General features: G+C 43.9%; 1 protein-coding gene across 1 annotated transcript; it reads right to left on the reverse strand.

Moving 5' to 3' along the window:
• Nucleotides 1-3,542: 3,542 nt before the first annotated feature.
• LOC120652215 (zinc finger protein 4-like) lies at nt 3,543-4,277 on the reverse strand. Its single transcript, XM_039929977.1, has one exon. The coding sequence runs from the start codon at nt 4,171-4,173 to the stop codon at nt 3,730-3,732; it is 444 nt and encodes a 147-aa protein (XP_039785911.1). The 5' UTR covers nt 4,174-4,277; the 3' UTR covers nt 3,543-3,729.
• Nucleotides 4,278-11,521: the final 7,244 nt, after the last annotated feature.

The following is an 11,521-nucleotide window of genomic DNA, read 5'->3' on the forward strand; positions in this document are numbered from 1 at the left end:
CCATCCCTAAACAAGTCAAAAATTAGAGCTGTAACAAGCCGGAACGCGAAGGATCGATCGAAGGAGGGAGCAGCAACTTACAAAGACTCAGAAAAATGATCCCCCTGCTAGCTTTCCAAAACCGCTGTGAAAGGATGGGATGGAATGAGTCGCTTTCACATCCCGAAGGATGGGGCGAATCAAAAAGTGTCGCGTGTCAAAACTGACAAGCCGGCGAAGGTTCGTGAAAAATGAGAGCGTGAAAGCAACTCTCACCCCCTCCCCCTTTTATAGGGGGGTAACTTCGCATTGTTCACCCAACGGTAAAATCGAGGAGAAGTCAGAACGTCGGCGAATAGGGCCACGACACGTGCAACAAAACACCTTTGGTTCACGCCCACCTCCGACCTTCGGGGGAGACGCTTTTGATTAAACGTCTTAACCGATCTTTGTCTTTCGAGGGTTCGGCCGGTCAGAGTCGGACCTCGCCCACGAGGGGCTTCTGTTGGGGATCGCCCCCTGGCTAAGGTGGTGAGACCCGAAGGTCCGCCGAAGGTTGTGGCACTCACTATCCATCAAGGGCCATTTCTCCCCATTTGGTTTGTGAAAAGCAGGGAGGACGACCAATCCCAGATGTCGGAGGCCCACGGCACTCGTCGATGTCCGATGCCCGAAGGTGACGTCCAGAACCTTCGGGGCGGGGAGGCAACGTGGAGCTGATGAATGACGGAGGCGAAGCTCCGCGAAGCCTGGCAAAGGCCGTCACCGAAGGCCTAGATGGTGATGTCCAGAACCTTCGAGACGTGGTGGGCAACGCGAAGGCGAAGAACGACGGGGGCGAAGCCCCACGAGGCCCAGCAAAGGTCATCACCAAAGGTCACCGAGCGGCATGAAACATGTGATCCGGGTAGGAGTGTCCAATTCGGACTGTCCTACTTTGTAAAATTACTGAATACCCCCGTTGTAATCTAGTGACCTCCGGAGGAATTGGAGGGGCATTCTTGGAATGTAGTAATAAGGTTGGGGGTATAAATACCCCCTCCCACCCAACATTGTACGAGGGCTGAACACTTGGCGAATTATAGTGCAATTACGATTGTGCAAGTTATTCCTCAGTGATTCCCTTATCATCCAAAGTTTACTTTTTCCTTTCCTGTCTGGCGATCGAGTCAGAGATCCCAACAAGTAGCTAATCAATCACTTTGCTGAAACATCTAAAATTTGTTGGAAAAAATAGGTAAATGTTTGGCATATGTGAAACATTCGGAACTACAGGTGCAAACTGTGTAATTTTGCAAAAGCCTTAATCTTAAAATATCTGCATTTCAGCAAGTCAATATTTGGTTGTACTCATCCAATGGCTTAACCATATTGTCTAAATAACGTGCAAGTCCAGCTGATCTGTCTCATGTGGCTATTGAGATATGTCTTCGGAACTGATGTGTTTGTGTTGAGTAGAACAGAGTCATGAAACTATCCTTTTGCAGGGATCAATTTGACGACTTGGATAAGGAAGAAGTTGGTCTCCATGATTTTGTAGTGAGATGAGAGTAAATCTTGGTCTATAGATAACTATGATAAGTGACTTGTATATTTAGATGCATGTGTTTACTCGAGACTTGTAGTATAAATGAACTTGCAATGATCTTGTAGATGAGTCATTTTTTATTGCTTTTGAAAATGAGATCTTGCTTTTGATGTATGTGTTAAGATGAGTTGCTAAATGCATGGTTAATTGTATGTGTCTACATTTTAAAATTTATTGATATATTTTTTATTGTTAGTATTCATTTTCTTGGCTGTTGGCAGTCAAGGAAAGAGTTGCCAAGGAAACAACTAAATACCTTGGCGATTGAGAGCCACCAAGGCAACACCTTTAGTTGGCGGTCTTCAACTGCCAAGAAAAAGTATTAACTTGGCGGGTTCCAACCGCCAAGAAAAACTATTAACTTGGTGATTGCCAACTGCCAAGAAAAACAATTAACTTGGCGGCTGGAACATACCGCCAAGAATGAGATTTCTTGGCTACCCGCTGCCAAGAATACCGAGTTTTCTTGGCTCTCTATTCTTGGCGCATATTGCTTGGCAGTTGACCGCCAAGAATTGTTTTCTTGGCGGTTTTAGTATATTCCTTGGTGGTTTTTGGCCGCCAAGGCAATTCCAGATTCTAGTAGTGCAAGCATATATCCAGAGGATGAGGACAAGCATAGACATGGACATGCATGCTGAGCATCGATCGGTCCATGGATGCAACAATAATTGATGAAAAAAATGCCAAAAGGTAGCTAAGCATCTTTTCTTGGAAACAACAAGACGACCAAGTTTGAATTGGAGGGGACGATCCTCTATGTGATAGGAGAGTATATTGCATTGTTCCTTATAGCAAATTCTTGACAAACTTCTAAAAAGAGGAATAAATGATCTTTATGTAACCTTTTCCCAACAGCCCGTGGCTAGCGTTGTCCATACCCTTCATCTATGTCCCTTCAACCCGACAATAAAAAATCAAGGCAAAAATATGGGATCTAGAGTCGTCCATCTAACAGAATGGCACAATGGTTAAGGTAGGAAGTATCTAGACTAAAGTATTTGGTGGTACAAAAATATGGGACCATATACCAAAACGTGGGACGGAATACTAATTTAATTTTTGTAAATACCTTCCATTGATCAACGAACAGAAAAAAATTCAAGGCAAAAGTATCTGAAAATACTTAATTGATACTTTATAATCATTGCAATAAAGCTCTATTTTAGATATGGCTTGCAACATCGAAAATCAACATACGGAACATAAAAAAGTTTGCAGGATTAACATTGGAGCTGCAACTAACATTATGTTTCATTCATCTATAATATCAAAGAGTCACACACACACACACACACATATATATATATATATATATATATATAAAGAACATCGGCGAACGAGCCTGCAGCCTGACTGGCTAGCAGGGCTCAAGTAGCGCCCCCTGCCTGCCGTCCAGGGTTCGATCCCCCATGAGGATGGATTTTCCGGCAGGCAGTGTAGGGGTAAACAAATCCCTCTCGCTGTGCTCGCCGCAAGGCATGGCTCTTGTGGGCATGGGACAGAGTTGGGGTTTTTCGCGGTTAGAGAAGCCGTGATTGCTTCCTCTTAATGAAATACGGCCGGCCGCGTTTTTTTATATATATATATAGAGAACATCTGCAGACTGCAACATCAGGGAACATCACAGTTTTAAATGGAACACATCGCCTGAAACAATTAAAAATTTTAGGCATCTCAAATATAGGAGTTGTGCCAAAAATCCCACCGAAGAAGAATCCATTGCGCAGACGTAGACATAGGCTCAAACCCGTCGAAGACACAATTAAGGTTGTTGATTTCATATTATGCCAAAATCAAGGCTGTTTTTAAGGCTCTTGCATTGAGAGGTACCCAAGGAGGTATCAAAATGAGTATACTACAGGTTTCAGTTTTAGTTTGGTTGTACCTCCGATTATATCATAACTAAAACGGTTTAGAAAGAGTAGAATTGGGAACAAATTAAGATCAGAGAAACAACTGAGGACCTCTCGGGTAAATCGTCAAGTGCCTTTCTTGAGAAGAAATTATATACCGATCAGAGAAACTCATCAATACACACAGAAGAATCAAAAGGTGCGCGCAAGAGGAGAAACATCATACTAGTATAGAGAACAGGCAAATTAAAGTCAAAGTGTAGAATAACTAGTAATACAGAGGCGCAATACAAGGCAAGAACCCAATTATAGTCTGAGCGACAGGTCCAGCTCGTCGGCGCGCTCGACGCCGTGCTCCAACGAGCTGCTCTTGCTTCGCAGATGGCCGCCGGCGGATTGCCCACCAGGCACCGGGCCAGCTTGCCGCGCGTCCAGCAGCCTCGCCATCAAAGCCTCGGCGGCGCCCGCAGCTACGTCTCCGGCGCCCCCGGGCCTGCCGGCGGCGGCGTCGGCCCGGGCGCCGTGCGCGCGCATGGCGGCGGCGATCTCCCGGCGGCGCTTGGCGAGGGTGCGCTCGTACTTGTGCGCGTTCTGGTGGCCGCCGAGCGCCTGCGAGCTGTAGAACTTGCGGTCGCAGTAGGTGCAGACGAAGAAGCCGGGAGGCTCCGCCTGAGCCGCCGCAGCCGACGAGCAGGGGTGGAGGAGGCTGAGCTCGAGGTCCAGCTCCTTCTCCGCCATCAGCCTCTCCATTATAGTAGTCGTTAGCTAGCTAGCCACTCTGTGACACGAGCGGCAGCTGTGCGAGAGCTTAATTTGCTACTGCTAGTCGCTAGAGGAGAGAGACCGACGCGCTCATTAAGCGCAGCGGATTAAATAATACAGCAACCAGCTACCAGCGTAACGGGTGCGGCCCACGTGCTTAATTGGGCAATTCCACGGAAGAAGACGACGAACCCATAACAGGCCAAGTTGCATGGCCAGAGGACCCCATCAACGCAAGGGGGAAAAGAAGATAAGATTACCGGTGACAATGAGCTGATAGCGGCTCGACGCCTAGACAGGTAGGAGGTCTCCAGGTCGTTCCCTGCCCACGAGCGTTCCAACTGCTGGACGCCATGTCTCACGAGGGCTTTTGCCTCAAGAGTAATTCTTGCCTGGCCTCCTCAGAGCAAGTATTATAGCAAGCTGCAAGAAGACTAAATACTAATATGAAGGAGAAAAAGGATAGGTGGGCTGCAAGCTTGCAACCAGCTTGGACACAAGAGTCAAGAAATTTTATGAGAGGGACATATCGGTTTTATATTAATGATGAAGAACTAAACTACTGTACTAGTTGGCTAAGAGGTAGGGTATAAGAATTCTTACAACCAATAACTGACTGTATTATTAGCCTTGCTCTCAGAAAGGAAATCGTGTGTAATTGGCATCATATATACTACTTGGCATCATACTCCTTCTAAGCCAGTTGAACCTAATCTCTTTAGTTGAAAGGGTCATAAACATATATCCCTTTGGTCCCTCCACGGCTCCACCACGGTCACTGAGTAAAGCCCTCTCAGCTAGCTCATACTTCCTCCGTTTCAAATTATAAGACATCATAAGAATTTTGGAGAGTCAAAACAATCTCAAATTTGACCAAGATTATAGAAAAAATATAAAGATTTATGATATCAAATTGATGTACTATAAAAATATAATTAATAAAGAATTTAATGGTACTTAGTTTATATAATAAATATCATTATTTTATTATATAAATTTGGTCAAATATAAAAAACTTTAACTCTCCAAGATTATTAGAATGTCTTCTAATTTGGAACGGAGGGAGTAGAAATCTAACTCACCATTTTTACTTGCATGAAAGAATGAGAAGCTGAGGAGAGAGAGAGTGTACCATCTCTTTTTCAAGAGATAACTCATAGAGGAAACGTGAGCAGAACACTTTATTATTGAGAGAGAGGTGTTGTAGGACTCAAATTTCTTTAAACAATACTATAAGACACGGAGAAGTAATCTTTTTCTATCTCTTGGATGAGATGGACAAGCTGTCTTTCTTTGATCGTTGCCCTCCACCGACATCTGAACAGCTAGCTTCCGAGCTCCTACCAAGCTGTTTACGCGATGAGATCCTCTGCAGTCCACTCCCGTAACTTTGTCACTGATGCTATGTTTGGTTCTAAAATTTTTTAAGTCTAATTACTTCATAATTGAATATTAATTAAAAATAATAACGAAAATATTACAATATCAAAATTTAAAAAATTTCGCGAACTAAACACACCCTGACTGATTGGGCTATCCCGAGACTCGACCGCAGAAGATCTCATTCCATTATTTATTTGTCGTGTGCATAATAGTGATAACTGTCATTTGAGCATAAAAACATTAGAAAAAGACCAAAAATTTTAAAACATTGTTCCAGAGCGAAGATTGCATCCTGTGCCAGGTGGGCCGCAACAAGACAAGGAGAGCATGATGGAGCAGCCATCGCCATCGCCGTCGACGTGTTGGCCAGCCGGGGATCGGAAGGACGACATGGACCACTCCCAGCCTAGCCCTTGTTTGCCGCTAGCAGGAGGAGCACTCTATTTTTTTTTTAATTTACTCGCCATTGATTCACCGGGCCGTAGGATTGTTGGGGATGGACGACATGGACCACCACTCGCTTCCTGGCCCTGGTTTGCCTTTGCCGAGACCACCGTGCGCCCTCGTCGATCAGCAGCGTATTTTGGGAAGTTTTAAGGATGCTCGAAGAAGCTGTGTGTTATTTGGGAACGCCACCGCCATCGACTGTTTATATGGGGATTTTTTTTAAAAAAAACACACACACACACACTAGGTCTGGTATCTCTCTCACTTTGTCCACTCTGTTTGTCATTGTCTCTAAAGGTACCAGCACACCCTTCACTATTGTGTTCATCGTTCCGAAAACTGTTCAGCTATCCGTGTGGTGTGAAGAGATAACTGAGGTGACATTTGGACTTTTTTTTCACAGGCCATCTTATCGTACCGGCTGTGGTAAATGTGGACATGAGGTAGGGACCCATGTCGGTCACGTTCAATCAGATAAGACTGTCGGTCAGGCAGATATAGCTAGAGATCATCGCCTCTAGCGCACATGTGCACTGGGCACACCAGTAGTTTCTTTACTGAGGTAGAAGCTCATTGGCGGACGGAATTCTCTCCTGCCCCATGGTCATGTGTATGTGTTGGTGAATGGTGACTTGGTGTGGTGTGGGTGTCGACGTATCGTGAGGCTAGCGGGGTCCGATTTGACAGACTGTATTTTCAGACACTTCAAATCCGATACAGATACGACATGCCTGATCTGACTTAAAAAAAATTGAAAAAAAAAACGGGTTGGAATCCACTACTTCTGGCGTCAGGCTATCCACCAAGGCTTCCAAAGCTGGGTTGACAAAATCACAGAAATGGAAGATTGACCGGAACCATTTTAGCACGCCTTTGATGGGACGGATATGATTGTACGTGCTGTGGTACCTTGCATTGCTACTTAATGTAGACATGACCAAGGATACATAACATTGACTGTGAATCACCTCTTAATTGCTTAACATCCTCCAAAATCAAAGACGAAACTATCGTAGTACGTTTTCATTAATTATTGTTGTATTTTTATGGTACAATTGCACAGTTCAAATGATAGATCAATTTGATTGATCCTCCAGTATCTTATATCAAATGTTCGTTTCTTATGCTTTGAAACCGTTCCCTTATTGTACGTCTAGTTTGCTCCTTTTTCTTAGTTCATCATTCACAAATGGGCATCATTCACATGCCAAGCCTTTAAACGTTTTGGGCCCAACATGGCCTTTGGGCCTGTTCCAGCGCCGCCATGGCTGCGTGGCGGCCGGCCGCACGCGTACGCGCGCCGCGCCATTGATGATGCGTTTGCTGTGCCACTGCACCTGCACTGCTGCGTCGGCTTCGTACGCGTCGCCGCGCGTCCGACGGCATGACCGCGCCGTCGTCGTCGTCGTCGCCTTGCCGAGCTTCGATTCGTTCGCCTCGATCTCGACCGATGGTCCACACCTCCCCGATCGTGGCAACGAGCGCCCAGGCACGCGTCGGCCAGCTCCAGCGCGGCGCGCGCGCGGGTGATCCTCGATCGGTCGGGGTGCCGAACAAACAAGCCCTAGAAAGGAGACCGCGCGCGCTCCGGCCACGACGCCACGAGCGCCGAGGCGACGCGCTCCACCGTGCAATGCAAGAGCTATTTCTTCTTTCAGTCTAAAAATTCTCTGATTGATTTTTCTGTCAGAATTAAAGCAAAGATGACTAAGCCTGGCTCTAGACTATAGGACGACCACCCAGCAGGGCCGCCTTGGCCTCTCACTCTCCAGGTCCGCAGATCTGCCACGGTACGGTGGCAGCAGCTTTCTCCTGCTGCAACACCGAGGATGCGTCACCGTACCCACCGTGTCACCACCCTTTCCCTGCATCTGCCAATGCAAGACAGCCGGTCACTGCTGACACCTTCCACTGCTGTTGGCTTCTCCTCATCGATTCATTGGTATACGATGCCTTCATGCATGACATCACATAAGAACTTTCGACCTGCATGTTGAACTCAACATCATTCAGAAAGAACTTTGAAATTGGGCGTGATGTATGAACTCTACAGATTTATTTGCGAACAGTTGACCGGGTTCTTATTCTTTGAGATCTTCAAATATTTTAGGCCACAGAAGAACCACCTGGTCCCCGAGATTAGGGCTCCAGGGAATAGAGTTCGATTGATCATGCATGGAACCGGGAGAGAGGAGGCGCTGAAATGAGATATCTATTACTACAAACTTGTGGAATATAAACATAATTGTTCAAACTATCAAGCAATGCAAGGCCTATTAGCTCAGTTGGTTAGAGCGTCGTGAAATCCTTATGAGCACGCGCATTTACCAAGGGTTTCATTTTTTTTCCGGATGGAGCATACCGGCCAGCCGGTACTAACGGGAGGGAGCTGCTTGCTTCTTCAGTTCTTCGCTTGGATGTGCAGTACGGTAGCCGCAATATGAGATGTGGGAGGAGAAAAGTCGTTGGGGCCTCGACAACACACTTAGATAGCTAGCGATGTATCATAGTCAGGACATGGGCACGTACCTTTCTGTCAGCAAAAGAAACACACAAAATCTGACACCGATATGATGCTCACACGGTCTTATAATAAAGTCATAATAATATACAACGACTACTAGATACTAGACAAACATGCAAGTCGTATGTAGTAGATGCTACACAGCACTGTAGAGGGCTGGACGACAAATGTAACAGGCCAATCTGGAAGCAAGACTAGACTATGATTATTCTATGCATGATACATGTATGTGCTGTTCCATTTCATCCGCATTTTCCCATGAAATTAGATGCGGTGCACATTTTCTCAAACATGTCAGATTTTCTCGTGTTTCTTTCCTTTCTTCTTCGGTATAAATGTTGCACTCTCTTTACAGTGTGTGCGCGGCATGTGACCAGTACTGCGTGGCAAGCTTTTTCTCTTTTGGTAAGAAAAATAAAGGTCATCGATCAGGTCCTACAAGATTATTTTGTCCCATATAATGGAGGACGACGACGGTGGCTGAGGATATTGTGGAGAAAGCTAGCCCCTCACGATTATGTTGCATTAATTGATTCCTCACAACTACACGAAACAGGTGCATATTTTCCCTGAACTTTCCGAACTGAATGCTTATATCGATTCCTATGCATACGCATTGATGAACGCTTCCCACTAAAATAATGCATATATGACTGGCCTGCACACTCCGGACGAGATGATCTACGATTCTGCATACACTACGGGAGCCGGAGAGTTTGCCTTTGCCGTGTGCTGCACACGGCAAAGCACATACAGCAACCAGGCATCGGCAAAGGCGGCTTACTCAGTTTGGAATATTTGGAAGGAGAGGAATCGCCGGGTATTCGACCAACAGATAAGAATCGTGGTCATACATACAAGAGATCAAGCGGGAAATCAATGATAGGAGGGTGGCCTGTGGTGCTCCCGAGTTATCCTTTGTTTCTAATGATTAGCTTCAGCTTTAGCGTTCTAGAGATCGAGTGCTTCTTTATTTATGTAATATCTAGTATGTAAGAACTTGGACTTGCTCTTAAATGACATAGCAATGCTCCTGCAGGCTTTTAAAAAAAAAGGATAGAAGGTATCTTCTACTAGCAGTAGCTATATGGCTGGGAAGGGTACGTACACCGGATAGTTTACTGCTGTGTGCACGACGGTCCTAATGATAAATACATCAATCGTATATATATATCTTCCCTTTCCAAATACTCTTGCGACCTGCTGCTGCTGCAGGGCATACTTGAAGCAATCAAGGACAATGCGATAGTGTCCTTGCTGGGGCCAAGAGATGGATGTGGAGCTTCCCAATCACTAGCCCATGCATGCAACCACGATAATATTATCTCTTCACTAGTCTATCAACCCGTGCTTCTGCATGGGCTAGTTAGAGATATCTAATAATGATCTATCTCACGCTCTCTTTAACTAATTAAATATTCTTATCCAGTACGGCAAATATACATATTTATCATTATATAATTGTAATAAATGTGATAGGTTTAGTTACTAATAATTTTTCTCACTTTGCATCACACCTCCATATATGTTTGATATGTGTTTAATTGAACACTTTGTTTGAGCTACATGAACGACATGAAAATTGGTATTCTTATCTCTTCTCTTGTACATGAATATATGGTAACAAACACCTTATGGTTAGTATATATGTTTATATAAATAATAACATAAATAATGTATTAATAATGATATGAATAGTAATTTAGAATTTTATAATGATGCGCTTTAAGATTTTTTTATAATAACATAATTTTGTTTCAGATTTGGGGTTGATTTTAACTTTTATTATCTTATCATTGGATAATATATATGAAAATTTAGGAGTTATTTGATATTATTTTATAATGGCATAAGTGGGTAATTTACATGAAGATTAGGGAGTTACTTTAGATTATTTTTTATAATGGCAGAGGTGGGTAATTTAGATACATGTTTAGGGGGTTATTTTAGTCTATTTTCATAATGACAAAGGTAGGATAATTTATTAAAAAAGATAACAGATCCAATGGCTATTATGATTAGAGTTGCCAAACGATGGCTAGATGTTTCTGATTTTTGTGAGAATTTGTAGGATTTCTCTATTTTTTTTAGACTGTCCATCTAGGATCCTAGGTGGCTTCACCTGGAGGCTTCAAAAGGAGCCTCCAATTAGTAGTAGTAAGATTCTATTGTAACGTCATGATCAAATTGTACGGACAAGATAGACTTTTTGCAGACTGTCACACCACCACTTGCATTGGAGGGGTTTTTTGGATCTTTGTAAATATTTCCAAATTTATCCAATATATCATTAATATTTGTTGTCTTACTTGGGACTTTTGGCTTTAGTTTATATGGTATAATATTTGCTCTCGTCGTTAATGGAGCACCCTCTCTTGAAAAGAATGATTAGAATTATTTATTAGACAGCTTAATAGAAAACGATGACTGTACCAATTGTCATCATTTTCTATCAAACTTTCTAAATAGTTTTCTCTTTTGTAATTGGAAATATATCAGTGCAAACCAACTTCTTCGTGCAAACCGTGCAAACTTCAGTCTGGGCTACCAGATCAAACATACCTGATATGTTCTCTTTTTAATTTGCCAGAGATAGCTTATGAGAATCGATACCACGCACCGCCGCCGGACAACTTGACCGGCGGATATGAGTTATTCCGTTGCCGCCACAGTCAGGCCCGTATCTGGGCACGTGCAGGTCGTGCGACCGCACAGGGCCCCCGAATTCGAAGTGCCCCCAAAATATTAAGTATATATTAGATATAGTCATGTAAACACTTTAATTTAGTTGATTGTTTGACCCAATTTGTGGCAAAACATGGCCCAAATTGCTCTAAAAAATAAATCGTCGTAGGCGTATCACTTGCGACTTTTTTTACATGGGTGCTATTTGGGGTCACGTGTGTGATCTCAAATGTACCTGTCACAGCACCCCAACCTCTTCAAGATTTCGTGTTTTGGGCATAAAATCGGCCTAATAAA

Source organism: Panicum virgatum, chromosome 9K, assembly GCF_016808335.1.
Source record: "Panicum virgatum strain AP13 chromosome 9K, P.virgatum_v5, whole genome shotgun sequence".
Taxonomy (NCBI): Eukaryota; Viridiplantae; Streptophyta; class Magnoliopsida; order Poales; family Poaceae; genus Panicum; species Panicum virgatum.

Bases quoted from the DNA above. Each gene is read 5' to 3' on its own strand.
- LOC120652215 (XM_039929977.1), bottom strand. From the start codon at position 4,173: ATGGAGAGGCTGATGGCGGAGAAGGAGCTGGACCTCGAGCTCAGCCTC.